At 43.3% G+C, this 17,945-nt stretch overlaps 3 protein-coding genes across 4 annotated transcripts in view; 1 reads left to right on the top strand and 2 right to left on the bottom strand.

The window, feature by feature from the left end:
* dlgap1a (discs, large (Drosophila) homolog-associated protein 1a) overlaps positions 1-17,945 on the bottom strand; it is a 105,044-nt gene that overhangs the window by 66,650 nt on the left and 20,449 nt on the right. The window contains exon 2 of the mRNA XM_056597519.1: positions 2,668-4,114. Within this exon, the coding sequence (XP_056453494.1) occupies positions 2,668-4,005 (1,338 nt within the window). The 5' untranslated portion in view covers positions 4,006-4,114. The remainder of the gene's footprint in view (positions 1-2,667; positions 4,115-17,945) is intronic.
* On the top strand, positions 10,601-13,903 carry LOC130388153 (piggyBac transposable element-derived protein 4-like). 2 transcript variants are annotated; one of them, XM_056597516.1, is made up of 3 exons: positions 10,601-11,334; positions 11,858-12,543; positions 12,637-13,903. In XM_056597516.1, exons 1-3 carry the CDS (start codon positions 10,766-10,768, stop codon positions 13,272-13,274), a joined length of 1,893 nt encoding a protein of 630 aa, XP_056453491.1. In that variant the 5' UTR covers positions 10,601-10,765; the 3' UTR covers positions 13,275-13,903. The 2 variants fall into 2 exon arrangements, with proteins under 2 accessions (XP_056453491.1, XP_056453490.1); XM_056597515.1 differs by having other exon boundaries at positions 11,858-13,903.
* Positions 14,362-16,259, bottom strand: LOC130388154 (uncharacterized protein K02A2.6-like). The gene is made up of 2 exons (XM_056597517.1): positions 15,169-16,259; positions 14,362-15,034 (listed from the first exon to the last, which is right to left on the bottom strand). The coding sequence occupies exons 1-2, from the start codon at positions 15,283-15,285 to the stop codon at positions 14,627-14,629; spliced, it is 525 nt and encodes a 174-aa protein (XP_056453492.1). The 5' UTR covers positions 15,286-16,259; the 3' UTR covers positions 14,362-14,626.

Consider the following 17,945-nt stretch of genomic DNA (forward strand, 5'->3'; position numbering starts at 1 on the left):
AGGGTAGTCTACGGATGATTGCTCAGTGTTTTGTTAGGAAGCTGCCAGGCAGTGAAAGCTAAAATCATATAAACTTCGAAAGTCCCCTCCGTGGCCACATGCGGCGAGGTTGGGCGCATGACCCCTCCCATCCATTTCTCCATAGGAAAACAGTGGAGTGGGTCGCACACTATGTTCGACCCCGTCTCAAGTCAATGTTATGTTATTCCACAAATATTGTCTGTCTTTGATTATATTGTTCAAATTATTTCTCCCATTTACCTAGGACCTTTGGAGGACCTTTGGACCTTTGCACATGTTTAGACACTACTTTCCCAGAACTGACCCTTAACTAAGCCCCTCTTTAGAACGGCCTTGCACCCTACAATAGCAATCTTTCAATCATTTGAAACACAGGTTCATACCGATACGGTTTGCACATGAAACCTGCATGTCTGAAAGCAGATATTATCGACGCTTAGAGGGGTTTGTCGTATTTTTTTGGCTTTTCCAAAGCAAAAAAAGTTGGATATAGATTAAACGGTGTGGAAAACCTTACTAACAGATGATTCCATCAAAGATCAACATAAAAAGTCTCCTCATTTGCTCTAAGGTAAGACGCTAACTAAAGTTATAGATAAGGTTTAAGGATAAAGCCCACGATGTGCAAGCTCTTCCCTGAAACGCTTTAAACAAATTGAAAAAGCAGGATCATTTAGTTCGGTGCTTGCATTGGGACCAGTGTGGGCTTTTCCCTCGACTGCAGTGGCGGTGGGTCAATAGAGGGCGCTAGGGCGCCGCCCCTCCGTGAAATATTCACGTGAATATATCTGCCAACTATGAATCAACCATTACAAAATAAATCAACAAAAATACATAGTGTTTATCCCTTTTTAATTGTATGATAGACTGTACTTGTCACTGCCAGCAACCATTTAAATGCGTTTAAACGTCAATTCTTTGGGCTAGGCTTTTTATTGTTCATTCAAGAGAAAGCCCTCCTTCAAGTCAGGGGTGCCGGTATCCACATTTTTTGCTGTCTATCAAGCAAAGACAGCTTTTCATTGGTGTATGAATATTCGACTTCAGGTCGCAGCAGTGTGCGCCCACACCATTGGCATTGTTTTTCATATTTTTTTATCACCACATGATTGGACAATTCAGCGAATCAATCAAATAGACTACCATCATCAGCAGCATTCCCGCAACACAACTACTTGCAGAGAAGAGATAGATAGCTAACTATCAGAGAGTGGTAAAAGCACTTTCCACCCTTTTCAGTTATTGAACCCCCCAAGCATGTTTTACTTCAAAGGAGCAAGTAAGTTACATATACAATTGTTATTTTGGCCTATTGCATATAAACAAAAGGAAGCAACTGTCCCAGATCTCTAACTGCATTTGAAATAGACCTTGAAACTCACAAAAATTGGACGCTATAGGACAGTGATTTTCTTGCCCTTGTGGGGGATTGGGTAAAGGGGGGTGTCATAAATATTTGGCCTGTTAAGCCCTTGGAGATTGTAATGGTGATTAAGCGCTACACAAATAAAAATAAAATTGATCATGATTTTGACAAAATCTGAATAACAACCATGGGTCAAATAGCAATGGCTGGTGGAATGGCCATAAAGTAAGTGTAAGCTTCTTTTTTTTTGCAGTGTAAGCTTTTCCAGGCCCTGCAAGTCAGGGTGTAGGCCATGAATCGGAATCCTGAATGGTAGTGGCCATCCCCAAAATGCACCAGAATAAAGGAAATCAAATCTACCAAATTCAAAATGTTCAGGGGGAGAACCCCTTGACCCCCCACTCCATGACTACCCCCCCACCCACAAATGTTATCACCAGCCGCCATTGCTCGACTGTTATTTATGATTCCTTATCAATACTCTGCCGGACCAATTATATAGTGAATGTAGCTTTCAAAGGCATGTTGTAGTACTTGCCGTCTCCTTATCACTGATATCTCAGAACTTTTATTCCAGGAGTGTGCTGTTATTTCCTAGGAATATCTTTAACTGATAGCGTTAAACCCCATATTGGCATTTCAGGTAAAGAGCGTGACATGCCTGCAACATTAACCAAGGGGTTTGACTTAATGAAGGATGAATGGTCCTAGACACCATCGATTGTGTCCAAGGTGCTTTTTTATCTGTCCCCAGACCAACGGGACATACCCGTATTGTTACAATAATGAACAATAATCACAATAATGCATAACAACAAAATACAACATTGAACCACAACGTAAATTCTAACCACTTCACAATGACAGAGAACAGCATAAAAGATAACATTGAAGAATTCAAGTTTATTAGTGTGGTTGCAAAGCAAGGCACACTATTATCATGTGTCATCTGTTATTATTATTATTCCCCCTGTAGACTGGAATAATTTAACATTTCAATCTTGGCCTAATGGCCTTCCACTCTAAACTTAAAAGGCGGAAGGGGGAATAGGAAGCCTCTGAGACCGAAGTGGATGAAATAGTACAGGAGAGCCTGGTAACAGAGTTGAAGGCAGACCAAAGACGTCTGCAGTGACGCATGTTGGGTGGGGGGGACGGCCAGAACCAAATGTTGGTTGTTAGAGAGGGAACAGGAACAATGGAGATGTGAGAAAGAAAAAGTGAGTGAGTGAGCCAAGTAGTTTTCAAGTAGGGGCGTGTAGGGAGTATGCAATTGTTACCTGTAGGAAATGGCAAGTCGGGTCCTGTTGCTGACCGCCATTTGAATCGACTAGCGTTCTATCTAGGTTAAGGTTAACAGATGCTGCGCCGGCTGTACATGGCTGACTGGAAATGTTGCGGTTGTCAAACCCTTGGGTCCTGCTCACCATTAGGCTTGATGACCATGCACCTTTCTTCACCCCTGGTGCTTCTGCAGGACCCAAAGAGAGCAAGGCACTGCGTGTTCCTTCTGCGATGCCACTGTTGCTGCTGCTGTTAGCGACTGGGTTGCCATCATGGTTTCTCATGGAGGATTTAAACATACCATTGAGATGGTGTGAATGGCCATGGTGTATATGCTCATTGAGCTTTCCATAATGGTCTATCATGAAGTACTGCTGAGTTTGGGAGTTGGAAAGGGAGGAATTTAGGACAGAGTTGCTGTTAGGATGGCATGCCATTGTCATGACCATTGGCGAGGGGGAGGGTGACGGCGGAGAGGGGTGTTGATGGTGGTGGTGGAGGGGTTTGTAGAGGCACAGGTCCCGCTCTAGGTTGTCATCAGAGCTCCAGTACCCTGATCCAGGTGCCGATGCTGAGCCATGGAGCTGGTGGTGGTGTTGATGGTGGCTACGATGTTTGGGCTCTGCTGATCTGCAGCGTTCATGACTTTTACTGTGCTTCCGTTGGTGTCCTCCCACTGATGGACTTTCCCTCTCTCGGCTCGTCCTTACAACTCTGCAACCAACACCCCCTCCCCCATTCATGTTCCCATGATTTCCCCCTTTTGGGGATGTTGACTGGTGTGAGCCCTCCAATGAGTGGGACTTGGTAAAAAGTTTCTGGACTGAATGGACCAAATGACGGATTCTTCCGGGGCTGTCGTTGTTGTTGCTGTTAGACCCGATTCCCACAGTGGGTCCTGACATATGTTTGTACTGCAGTGTATGATAGCCATCCCTCGGAAATGCTGACTGGCACTCGGACCGCTCCAAATTGGTTGATGCCCTGGCTGGGTTTTTACTCCATTTACCTCCTCCACCTCGGCCTACATATGGCACCACAGCCATCACTTCATCTTTTACCTCAGGGTTGTGAGAAGATGAAGTTGAGAGGCACCTCCTTGGGTAGGTTCCATATGGAATTAGGCTGCCGCTGTCACAATGTTGCAAAGTATGGTGGGAATTATGGTACGGAATCTCGGCTGGGTGGGGAAACTGAACGGGAAGGGGTGTTGACATGTCCATCTGGCTGAACAAATACAACTTGCGGTCATGGTGGTGATGACCCAGCGGCGCTTCTGACTGGTCATAGGAGACCAGGTGATGATGGCTCTGGCTACTGGAGAGGCCTTTCATGGCAGAAAAGATGGTGTATGATTTGTACAGGGAGGGTTCAGGAATGCAAGCTGGCCTGTAGACAGAGAAGATTCCAAGAAGAGAATCCCTGAGAGTAGAGCAGTGGGCTCTAAAGAAGGGTAGAAACAAAAGACAATATCATATAAACAGTCATTTAGTGATTAGACAAATGATGCTGTACATGAAGCTACTCAAAAGAAAAAAGCTCTAGCTTTTTGTTTGATTATAGGTACATTAGGGAAGTTATTTTGTTTTAAATGTGCTCTTAGGCCCCTTTTACACAAAGGGAAAACGCAGATATTTCCATATGGTTTGGCCTCTCATTTACACGAAAACGCAGTTTTTGTCACAGAAAACGATCATTGGAGATTTCTGAAAACACCGGTTAAGTGTTGTCGTGTCAACGGGGAGAAACTGGGTTTTAGGTTCTGAAGCGTCACATAATGCGCCAGGAAATGCTTAACGTCATATGAGCGCCCTATGTTTACAGTTATCATTGGTTTATTGGCCTAATCTGAGGAGAAATCTATGCCATAAACAGAAATATTATAGGCCTTTATTACACGGGTCTTCTCAATGCCGTGGAACGCTCCATTCACTTTCATGGGTAGTAGTCCGGTGACTTGTCAAGCCCAGCGTCTTCCGTTGCTAAGCGACGTCACCGTCTTTGCGGACAAATTATTTCTCTGCTGATCAACACTAAGAATGCTGGTAACGAATAAATTGTAAAAAGACACACCATGTGAAGTTATTTTTTCGTTTTGGCAAGTAGCCGTGTAATAAGCGGGATAATGTATAGAACGTTGCCGGTCATTGTCGAAAATACGCCCCTTCAGGGCGAAGCAAGACACCTTCGCTGCGCGTCGGTCGGTGTACTGTTCGCCCTGTCGGGGCTTATTTTCCCGATAATGACCGGCGTTCTATACATTATCCCTTACATATATATTTAGCAGAGTAGGCCTAGTAACAAATGTGTGCAAAGTTACATATGTATTAAAAAAAAAAAGTCGGGTTGAAATCGGACTCATAATTACGGTTAATGTGTCGGGTCGGGCCGGGCTCGGACAGAACGTGCATGGGCTCGGGCCGGGTCGGGCTTGATTTTCTGGGCCCGATCTAAGCTCTACTACACTGCCGCCCATAGGTTCGGCATAGTTATAATGGCGCTCGACGGCGTATTTATGCGTTTTGATGTAAACGAAAACTTTTTGGAAAACGATGCTGTGTGCACAATGTTATTTTTGAAAACGGAGGGGGGGAAATATTTGTTTCTATAAATACCCTGCTACGTATAAACGTGGCCTTAAACACATTGTCAAGTAGACACTATCTTTAGAGCAACATTCATCTAGGTTAGTTGCTCTGACTCAGCATCAAGAGAAATATCATGTGAAGTTTTAGCAAGCCTCGCTTTTTAAGGATGGATGAGTTTTGGAGAGTACAGGGAGTGGCAGTGATTTATTTTCTCTCCATACTAACACTTGAAATGGCAAATCTTCCATATTTCAAGAATTGGGTTGTGAAATAAAATATAAATGAAGTCTGCTTCACTAACAGTTCATTTACGTTTTCAGTCCATGGGCATGGAATGCAAACAGAAAATTAACGCAAAACACTCCAACAGCAAGATAGTCACTTAAATGTTTGTTGAATAGACCAGTCAACAAAACTTGCAACCTTCAATCCAAGGACATAATACTGCATCAACACCTTTGACTGGGTTTAAACAAACAAAAAAACAATCTTCTTTTGCTGACCTTCATGGTCATTTTCTAATGTTATGTTATCCGTCCAATAGTATATTATATCAAGCATTATTAGCTGTAAACACTTCTCAGATACGATGGCTTTATGGCAGTTAGGCACCAGAAATCTGATTCTGTTTAAGAACAAGATGAAGTAGGGAGGTCTAATTTAAAAAATAGAGCAGGTCACAAATTGTCGACCAAGTATCATAAAACATTTATATCACTCCAATATCCCTAACACCCATGAAATGAACATATCGTATGACTCCAAACGCTTAACCATGAAAAACCAAAAAACATACAGGCCTGCCAAAAGACTGGCTAGGCCATTTCTTCTAAAACTTCACCCTTCTCACAGATTCACTCCATATTTTTTCTTTCTTCTGTCTGAGCCTTTTTCAGAGATAGTTTTTTTCAACATGCAATTAAACCAATCCTGGTTGAAAACATTTCTCTAACTGGCATTGTACACTGTATACAATTTTTGAGGCGATATTCAACGTTCAGATTTTCAAATCATCCTCAAAACAATCCATAGACTTATAGAAATTTCCCATAAGGCAGAATTTAAACTGGTTTTAGGATGCGCAATATGGTCTCACTGATTTCAAAAGTACCTGTTTGGCTCTGTAAAAAATTCAGGCCAAGTCCGATACCACTCAGGCAACCGACACAACACTGAATCTCAGAAAGTTGAAACTGATGTAATCGTGTTTTCTGAAACCAAGCTACAGAAATAGGTTCTGGATCTGGTTATCTTTAATAATGGTACAATTTGTACCAAACTGAAGGTAGAGTGGCTTTTTATGTGAATGCATTGTGTGAGGATGTCTAAAACTATTTGCAAACAGTTCTCCTTTGTCACTTTGAATCTTGCTGTCTAAAGGGGATCTCTATGGCCTATTTCCCTTGTCCGTTCAATGGTAAAACAAATCTGCAGAAATGGCACTGGGTAGAAGAGAAGAAATTGCCACATGAAGTGGCATCAACGAAACCCCAGCTCAAGTAGAGCAACGTCATCATCAAATATGATGGACAGCAAGAAGAAAGAAGTTTAGAATTGTGTTTTTGTTTAAGACTAGACTATGGGTTTTGTCTAGAAGTCAGGGGATTTTGTTTTTTTATCTTGGCCTAGGTTAACCCAAAGCTTTTCCTTTGTTTATTTCTTTGTTCACGTATTATATGCAGCAAATGTAAAATTAATCAATTGTTTTGGAACATTGCCTGATTGAAGGCTAATTTCAATCCCTTTCTGCTATGTTTTCTCCCTACTATGTCTGATCCCATTTAGGGTAAAACATCATTCTGATTTTAATCAGGAATGTCAAGCTTGATGTCAAACATAGGCCTACTTATAGACCTGGACATTAGATACAGCTGCCAATGCATTACTTGCTTTCCCCTGTGTGTCCATCGCTGTTAAACCCAGGAACTGGAGCGCAGATCCAAACCAGTGTCTTAAGTCAAAACCGGGAACAGGTTTTAACATACTGTTGTTTGTGGCTCTACCACAAACAAGAATGTTGATGGAATTGCATGAATAATTCAGGCTTTGTTTGGAAATTGGTGTCCAGAAGGGCAGACAAAAGCTCCTGGACCACAGACCATGGGGTGCTGGCCATCAGGCCAACAGGGACAAATCTCTTTGGGCGATGCATCTTGGGCCGGTGGGCTGTCAAATAACCATAACGTTTCTGACAGCCCTCTCTGGTTCTTTCCCGGCCCTGTGCCTATCATTAGGTCAAGTCAAGTTTATTTGGTATACCCCATTTCATACACAGAACGGCAACTCAATGTGCTTAACAAAGATAAAAGGAAGTGCAAACTGTAGTTATATATAAAACATTAGATATAAAAGCATAAAAAGAAGTGCAAAACTAAATGTGTACACAAATATACATATGTAAATAGATCAATAGTTAAAAGGGCATAAAACAGAAATTAGCCAAAGGCAGTTGAGTATAGTTTGGTCTTAGGTTTGGTTTTAAAACTTTTAACATTTCAGGCATTCTTCATATGTTCAGGGAGTTGAATCAGGGAATTGGATCTGCCTAATGGCTTTTTGGGGAGGCCTTTGAATAGCCCAATACAGTAGTCAAGCCTGCGCGAGATAAAGGCATGTGTGAGTTTTTCCAGATCTTCTTTTAACATAAAATCCCTACATTTAGCTATATTTCTAAGGTGACAAAATGCTGATTTGGTGGTTTGACCACCAAATCATTTGGCAGTTAAAATTTAGATCGCTGTCAATATGGACACCCAGGTTCTTCAAAGCTTGAGTCCCTTTGAATCAAGAATAGCAGTGACTTTGTGTCTTCTTTTTCCAAATACGATCACAAATACGAGCAAGGTAAATCTAAGTGTCATCAGCATTAGTAGGACATTTTATCATTCTTCATAATTTGACCAAGTGGAAGCATGTACAGGATGAATAACAGGGGCCCAAGTGGTGTGCCCTGGGGAACACCACAAGTCAGAGACGTCGGTGTTGAGGTACAGTCACCAATGGCAACAAAAAAGCTCCTGTCCTCGATATGATTTGAGCCAATGAATGACAGCACCTGAGAATCCAACACAGTGTTCGAAAGCAACACTCAGATCCAGTAGTACTGGGACTGATATTTTCCCTGAGTCAGTGTTTAGGCATATGTCATTTACAACTTTAATAAAAGCTGTTTCAGTGCTATGATTCGCACAGGTGGAAGAGATGAGGCCTCGAACCGCTTTTTCAAGTGTAGCTCTGTCTACGATGGTACATTCCGACATGACATTTGTTGCTCCACTCATTTTAGAAGATTTGAGGTAGCTTTTTTGGGGCTGGAGTGCAATATTCTGTCGGATTTGGTCAATCTTGCCCTTAAAAAAGGATGCAACTCATTGCATTTGGTGGTTGTGGCAAGCTCAGGAGCTAGTTCCAAAGGGGGGTTTCTTAATTTCTCAAATACTGAGAAAAGCACCCGGGCATTCATATTATTTGAGAAGAAGGACCACCTTGCCTTATATATTTCAGAGTTGTATCTACAAAGAGTTTGGTTTTTCGCTATTTCCTTTCTATTTTCCTGCAGTCTCTCTTTAGGTTTCCTGCAGTCTCTCTTGAAGTGTCTCCATAGGTTTTCATCCATGGGGACACCTCTTTATGTTTACGTATTTTGGTTTTAACAGTAGCTATATGATCCATAATAGTAGCCATTCTAGAGTTACAATCGTTCATTAAGTAATTTACAGAGCCTTGTACTTGACTAGTGGATATTGACAAAGCTAGTTGAAATAAAGCACCTGTATTGCTGTCAATAATTATTCTTTGCACTGTGTATGGGTCTATTGCTAGTTGGTGGGCACATGGAAAGAGTGAAAAAGACACAATGGTGATCCGACAGGGCCAGGTCCAAACACAGATGTTTATGCCACTTGAAACGACAAGATCTAGAGTATGACTACAAGAGTGGGTGGGCTCTTGTACATGTTGTGTGAGGCCAAAAGTGTCCAGTAATGACAGTAGTTCTTTGGCATAGCTTTTATCAGGATTGTCCACATGGAAGTTAAAATCCCCAGTTATGATAAGACAGTCATATTTAAGACAGATAATAGAAAACAGTTCACTGAATACATGCATGAATATTCTCGCAGAGTTTTTTGGGGGTCTGTAGATGATGAGTAGGACAGTCTGAGGGTAACATAGTTGCGCTTAAATATTCAAAGGACACAAATATCCAAAATGTCTGTTTGCATTGTAGGGGTGCTTTACAAAGGGTGGCTATTCCACCTCCTATTTTTGTAGTCCGTGGCATGCTAAAAAAGCAAAATTAGGGGGAGCTGGCCCAATCATGATGGCAATATTACCTAAATCCAGCCAGGTCTCAGTTAAAAATAAGAAATCCAGCTTATATGTAGATATAAAAACATTAATTAAAGGTTGGGTATCGAATTCTCTTTTTTGGCAATTTTTGCAAAATTACTTGAAATCCTGATCATAACCCACTTACAGCCACTGAGATAGAAGTACTGATATGAAAATTAAACAAGTCAATCATCTGTGGAACGGGCAGGGCTCGAAAAACTCCAGCCAATGATTTCCACCGAGTGGCATTGGACATTAAGTACGTCAATCAAACGGTCGTACTGCACTCCCCCCGCGCGTGACCACTTCGTGCACGTAATCAAAGCTTGTGACCCAGAGCAAGCTTCTGTTTGTTGTTATCCTGCTGTAGCTACTGGAGCTAGCTAACTAGCTAATGGCTCGCTCTCGCGCATGTTCGCTCGTGCATGATTGCGCGTCCAGGTACTTGGAATGGGTGGAGTCAGAGTCAGCGTTGAAGGTGAGGGGGTAGGACCATTTGAGTTGTGTATTTTCAAAATCTGCTGGCGTTTCGCAAATCCCATACCCAACCTTTAAAGGTTGAATGTGTTGGTGTGAGTGTGGTGAGATGGTGTCCAAGGTGGCAACGATTTCGTCTCAGCCACCTCCTGACTCTAACTCCACCTCATATGATCTATGGCCAGTGTTGGGTATCGTTACTTTTGAAAGTAATCAGTTAGGTTACTTTGTTACTATCAATTAAAAGTAATCCGTTACGTTACTACGTTACCTATAAATAAAAGAAACGCGTTAGAGTACTTGTGCGTTACCAACAATTAAAATGCGTTTGGGGTGCGTGCGTGTCCGCCTAGCGCAACAACAACACACATCCTCCTTTAGATGCACCAACAGTGCTGACTGTTTATGAATCAATCATGAACCTATAGCATAAGGACAGGAAAGACAGTCATCATATTGCACGTTTTATTTAACCCATTTAAGCCGGGAAAGCATTACCGCTGTTCTACCTTTAAAGCCGGGAGCGCTGTTGCGTCATTCTACCTTTAAGGACGGGAAAGCGTTTGCGTCATTTTTCTAATATATTCGGTTTTTCGGCCCAAAGTGTCGGCCTCTGGGCCAATGAAATGCCTCAGAATAGACATATATAACTGTCAACTTGTTCCTCGTGAGTTTAGTTCAGAAATGTATTCAAGCTATGGCGGAATTTGAAGACTTTTCTGACGGTAGCGATTTCGAGGAGTTTCTCGGCTTCGAAGATGTTGATGAGGCCGAGTACTCTGATGACGAATACGAACCGATTGATCGGGAATTATGGTTACAGCACATGTTCGTGAATGACGACGACGAGGAAGAAGAAGATGATTTAGGGGAGTTTGAGGGTTTCCAGACCAACTGGAAGACGGACAACTTCCATCGAAATCCACGGAGTGCCTTCAACAGGACACCAGGGGTGAAGCTCGATTTGCCTCAAGATGCCACACCGCTCCAGGCATTTGAGAAGATTTTTAAGGAGGAACTTTGGACACATCTCGTCACAGAGACAAACAGATATAGAGACCAGGTCGAACAAACACCGACCAGAGCGAAGACGGCAAGGTGGTCTCCGGTAACTGTGCCGGAGATGAAGACCTTTATTGGTATCTGTATGGGAATGGGGCTGCTTGTGTTGCCGGTGCGAAGAGATTACTGGCGACAGAGTAAGAATCTCTTTCGGACGCAATTCGCCAGAAATATGTCCCGGGACAGATTTGCGGCCATCTGGAGGTAAGGACAATAGTAATACTTATTGATTGTGATGATGCTGTAATAAGAAATTACGACAGTTTATATGTAAGAGATGTATTACTGTCCCGGAGATGCGTAAAGCACCCGGGTGCGTAAAACCAGATAAGCTTCTCTGGAATTTCACACCTAACTGCGATCTCCAGAACAATAAGGCCTAGGCTACTATACATTCCCAAATTATAGCCTGTATCTTTTAATTACGCTACTTCTTAGGATGAAATGCAATTGTATTTGTATTATGCATAATACTTTTATTCAGTAGTCATCACATACAAGTGCATGTAATTTAAAACACAGACAGTTTTTTTGCATAGTATTTTTATTCAATCACATACAAGTATAAATAGTAGCTTACAGTCCAATGTAATTAACAATATAGACAGAATATTATGTTACAACGCACAGCAATTATGATAATATTTTAAATTAAGCTTTCATCCAAGGTAACTTTGTTTGATATTGTGCTTTCATCTAAGATCTGTGTCTATTTCTGCATTTTCAGGTATCTACACCTCCAGGACAACCAGGCAGCAGTCAACAGAGATGACAAGATGTGGAAAATGCGCTGGTTCCTAGATTACCTCCTGGTTCAATTCCAGGCACTTTATGAGGTGGATGGCAACGTGTCTGTGGATGAGAGCATGATTAAATTCAAAGGGCGTCTCTCCTTCAGGCAGTACCTCCCCATGAAGCCTACAAAGTGGGGTATCAAGGTGTGGGTAATGGCTGAGAGCGCCACTGGATATGTGACCAACTTCCAGGTCTATGCTGGTCGTGAAGGGTCAGGAGAGAAGGGCCTGGCACATCGTGTGGTTATGGATTTAGCCAGACCATATTACGGCTCTCACCTGTCCATCTACATGGACAATTTTTACACCGGGGTAGGTCTCTTGGAGGAGATGAGGACCCATGGCCTGTATGCTTGTGGCACTGTTCGTGCCAACCGGAAGGGACTCCCAAAGAGTGAGCTGCTTCGAAAGAAAGCCTCACTCAATAAGCACGAATACAGGGTCGCTCAGATGGACGACCTCACATTTTGTATTTGGCAAGACACAAAGACGGTCATGGTGTTGTCCAACCACCATGACCCAACTGAGACGGGGACCGTAAACAGGAGAAAGGATGGAGCCAACCGCGTCCCGGTGGTAGTGCCAGCTTGCCTAGCAGACTACCAAAAGTACATGAAAGGTTTGTTTGACTTTTGTTGCTCTTTTGAGTGCAAATGTGTGAGTGTCATGTGTGAGTGTCATGTGTGTCAACTGAGTGTCGTGTGTGTTCCAGGCGTCGATCTGCTGGATCAGATGGTTGGCTACTACGGGTTCCAACATAGATCGAAGAAGTGGTGGAGGAGGGTCTTCTTCTTTCTCCTGTCCGTGTCCTGCCACAATGCCTACATAGCTGCGAGGTCTGTTGGAGGAACAGCCTTCAGAACCAGATACAAAGGATTCAAGAACTGGATGGAGGACCTGGCAGAGCAGCTCATCTCACCACTGAGAACAAGGGCTGTTCCTGTGACTCCTCCTCCTTTTCATCCTCCTCCTGCTTCTCCATCTTCTCCTTTTTCTCCTCCTCCTGCTTCTCCATCTTCTCCTTCCTCTCCAATTGCTGGACTATCAGGAAGAAGATTCTTCTCTCCTTCTCCATCTCCTCCTGTTTCCCCATCTCCATCTGCAGGAAGAAGATTCTTCCCTCCTTCTCCATCCCCTCCTCCGCCTTCATCTCCATCTCCAGCTGGAGGAGACACACCTACTCCACAGCATGACTTTGGTAAAATTTATGATAAAAGAAAACAGTGCAGGGAGTGTCAGCTTGTCCCTGACGATGAAAAGGAAGGTGGGCCAACTGTTTACGGTTGCAAACAGTGCAACCTGCCACTGCACATGGAATGCTTTGGCAAGCACTACCGCCGGTACCTGTGAGGCAGACTGTTTACAGTTTTAGTCCCAGTCTGTTCCCCTTCCCATGTTTGTTATTATATACTTTATTACTTTCTTATATACTTATTTCACTTTTTTATACTTTATTTTTTTTTCTGTTTTGTGCTGTTCCTGCACTTTTACATATGTTTTTGTTGTTATTATATATATGTTACATATGTTATTTACTTTTCTACCTGTATGTAAATATTGTAAATATTTGTAAGTAAAAACTCAATTTTCCCATGAAAGCCACAGGTGTCAGCTCTCAAATACTTTTTGAATTGTGTTCCTATCTGTTACAGGGGCTGAGAAATCAGTAATTTAGTAGGCGTTGACACAATTGCTGAATTTCTAGAAAAAATTCAGGTTTTGGGGGCTTTTCTGAAATCGCCTATAGGTTTTACAGGCATTTTTTCCAGGCGATTTAGGCCTAAATGGGTTAACAGGCATTCATCCTTTGATCATTTGAACAGCTTCCATGAATAACATACTCCGGTAACAGGCAGTTATTTTAACAGAATGTAGCTTACCGTATTGGCTGCGCACAAAAGAACAGTGCGTCGCACATAGCTTATCCACTTTACAAGTGCAGGCGCCTAACAAAGTGCTTAACATGTAGGCACGCAACCTTTTAGAATTGGAAATTTAACTCAATTTAACCGTATGCGTTGCACAAAAGAACAGTGCATGGCACTAAAGAAACATTGAAGAACTGCAAATGTTCGTGTGACTCTATAGCCCTACATTCATAACAATCACGTAGGCTACCTTTAGCCTATTTATCACCAAAGTAATGGTTGAAACGTAGGAGAAGAAGGTGCTCAAAACGACCACTATGTTCTTCTTGTCCTTTTCGCTCTGTAACTCAAAATAATGAGCGTACCTCCAGGAATCTAAGGCTATCTTCTCGTCCATCTTGCCGCGGTGACACACGTAGCTTACACACACAGGTGCGCGCGCACACACACACACACACACACACACACACACACACACACACACACACACACACACACACACACACACACACACACACACACACACACACACACACACACACACAGAGCGAGAGAGAGAGATGCCGGGACTTTACTTTCCTTATCGAGGGAAAATCTTAAAGTAACGGAGTAACGAGTGGTTATTTTGGAAATTAACGAGTTACTGATTACTGAATTCGCAAAACTAACGCGTTAGGTTACTCGTTACTGAAAAAAACGAATAAGAGTACTCTAACGCGTTAGTTCTAACGCGTTACCCCCAACACTGTCTATGGCTCACCTGTTGGACCACTTTCGCTGGTCTCCATCCCTTGTGTGTGTCATAGGGCTGTACTCTCACACTGTCCCCTCGTTTCAGAATGTCCATGTCATTTGCTGTGCGGCTGTAGTACTTAACTGTCTCTGTCTGTTGTATTCCAGTTCCTGTTCTTTGTGTGTTACCTCTGGCTTCAACAGAGTGTCCTTTTTGGGAAGCAGGGTCCTGGCCCTCCTGCTTAGGATTCTTTGTGCCGGGCATGTGTTGAAACCCTGGCTCGGTGTGTTGCGATGATCCAGCATGGCCAAGTACAGATCCTGTCTCGCTGCTGCAGCCTTCAGCATCAGGCACTTGGCTGTCCTCACCGCTGACTCCGCCTTTCCATTGCTCTGCCGGTATCCCCGCGACGATGTCTTGTGTTCAAAGCCCCACTTCTGCCTGAAGTGCTGAAACTCTTGTGATGCAAACTGGGGTCCGTTATCCGAGATTACAATGTCAGGAATCCCCTGTCGGGTAAAGCGGGCCTTGAGTTCTTTGATCACTGTGTTGCTCTTAGTGTTAACAGTAGATAATAATAACAATAATAATCTACTGTTATCAGATAGTCTTTATTTTGAAAGGAGAAAGGGTCTGTTCCTACCTTGGCCCAGGGTCTGCTGGCCCTGTTATGTGGGTGTAGTGTCTCTCTTTGTTGCTTTGGGTCCACTGACTTACATATGTCACATTTGGAGATGAAGGTCTTGATCTCCTCGTTCATTCCCAGCCAGTATACAAACTCCCTCGCTCGCCTCCGACATCCTTCTACTCCCAGGTGAGAGGAGTGGATCCGGTGAGTGATGTCCACCCTGAGTGCGTCAGGTATCAAGGCTCTGTCTCCTCGGAACACTATGCCGTCCTGGAAACTCAGTTCATCTTGGAAAGTGTGGTAGTGCCTGATGTCACTTGGTAAGTTATTTTCTCTTGGGCCACCCTGACAGTATTCTGTTTGCCCCACTCTGTAACTTTGTGTAATCTTTTGTTGCAGCCCCAATGGCCCTCAACCTCTCTGCTGCAATGGATAGGTAGCTGACTACGTTCACAGTCTCTATATCTCTCTCACTCTCTCCCTTAGTGCTCTATGGTAAGTATGCTCTACTCAGCGTGTCAGCAAGTAGCATATCCCTGCCTGGAACATAGGTCACACGAATATCATACTGCTGCAGCCTGAGTAGCCTTCTCTGCAGTCTTTTAGGTGCACTGAGTAATGGCTTGCTGTGTATATTCTCTAGAGGCTTGTGGTCGCTTTGTACTGTGACCTCTCTACCATAAGTATACTGATGGAACCTTTAAATTCCAAACACTATGGCCAAACACTCTTTCTCTATTTGGGCATAGCCCTTTTCAGTTGGTGTGAGTGCACTACTACCAAATGCTACCGGTTTACCTTTCTGTGTCAGGGCGGCCCCCAGTCCCATGTCTGATGCATCACACTGAAGTGTCCATCCTATTCCTTGTTGTAGTACTGTAGGACTGGTGCTATAGCGATTTTGTCTTTCAGTCATTGAAACGCCCCTTCCTTGATGTTCGTCCATTCCCACATGTTCTCCTTGCTTGTGAGTTGTCTCAGAATCTCAGTCATTTGAAAGGTGGTCATAGAACTGAGAAAGATAGTTGACCATCCCAAATAGTCTCTGTACCCGTTTCACGTCTGTTGGCCTTTGCAACTCTCTGATTGACCGTACTTTCTCCAGGTCAATCCTCAGTCCCTCGGCCGTGAGCAGATTACCTATGTAGGGTACCATTCTTTGTCTGTTCAGCTTGATGTTGCCCTCTCTGCACCTGGTGATAATGTGTCTGACTTTCTCGCCGTGGTACTTTTCTGCCTCCTCTTGTTTTGCTCCTTCCCAGTTTTAACACATCATCTGCTATGATGTAGACCCCTGGGAAGCCCTCCAGGGCCTGCACAAGCTTTCTTTGGAACACTTCCAGTGCTGGGCTTATTCCCATCGGCATCCTTGGCCAACGGTAGCGACCAAATGGGGTGGCGAATGTGGTAAGGTAGCTCGACTCTCCTACTAGTTTGACCTGCGAGAAACCTTGCTTCACGTCGCAGACTGTGAATACTTTTGCCTTTGTCATCTCCAGCAGGATGTTATCTATAGTTTGGAGTGGAATAGTGACTCATTTTTAGTGCACGATTCAGAGGATTTGGGTCTATACAGATCCTCAGCTCCCCATTAGGTTTCCTCACTGCGACCATGCTACTGATCCAGTGAGTGCTGCATTCCACTGGTCTGATCATCCCTCTTCTCTCTAGATCTTTGAGTTCTACTTGTAGAGGTGTCATCATAGCTGCAGTTTCACTGGCGGTACTCTGTCATCTATCTCTATTCTATATTCACCCCCCATGTAGCCATCTCCGGTGAACACATCCTCAAACTCTTCATTTATTTTGTCCATGGTCATGTGTTTGCCACTTTCTGCCTTTGCCACTGGGCTCGGCTCTTTCTTCATTATGCGGTCTACAGCCAGAATGTTCTCGAATTGTACTTTTATCAACTTCATTGCCTCGCTGGCTTTTCTGCCCGGTAAAGGGATTCTGCTACTCTGGTCAACCACTTGAAACTCTACTCTGTACAGCCTGTTGTTTCTGGGGTTTCTGACCTTAAAGTGTAATTCCGGCGAAAATTGAACCCAGGGTCTTTGTTACCCTTTTCATTGAAAATCGATCAATTGTGAACAATCATATATAACTCGACAAATAAGCAAACCACTTTATCTAAAGTCTATCCATAGCCACTTGCTGCACTCGTGGAATAGAATTCTTCTTCATTACACTTTCTTTGGGTGCTTTTGGTCAGCAGCTCTTTTAGGAATTGATGAAGTTGTCCTTATCGAAATCAGCACTGCAGACACGGTGATCCTTCTGCATCAGCATCTCGATTGGCGTCTCAATGTCCATATTCAAAACAATCAGCCACTGGTCTACAAGAGATCGGTCATTGTACCGCGATGGAAGTCTATGGAAAGTTTCTGGGGTGTAACTTTTCATTTGTTTTCCGCAGCCGGGGAAAACACAAACATGAATCATCTCTCTCTCTTGACTTCAAGCTGTAGATGGGTCATCTTCTCCAGTGCTTGAGCTGTCCTTCCCTCTATGCGTTAATCACGTGTGCAGTGCGTCTTCTGTCAACAACGTGCCATGCTTGGCTTTTGACCTGGTTTACAGTTTCATCCTCTCTATTTACTTCAGTTATACAGTTGACATCCTCATAAGACGAACTGTCACTAGTGTGCTCTGTAACTGCATGCACTTTCTTAATTTCTGCACTGAACTGCAAAATGATTTTCCTTTCCACACTTCTTACACTTTTTTCTTATTCCTCTCGTGTGTTCTACCACAAAACATGCACAGTATCTCATTGTCTTTTTGTCTCT

Source organism: Gadus chalcogrammus, chromosome 8, assembly GCF_026213295.1.
Source record: "Gadus chalcogrammus isolate NIFS_2021 chromosome 8, NIFS_Gcha_1.0, whole genome shotgun sequence".
In the NCBI taxonomy this organism is placed as follows: Eukaryota; Metazoa; Chordata; class Actinopteri; order Gadiformes; family Gadidae; genus Gadus; species Gadus chalcogrammus.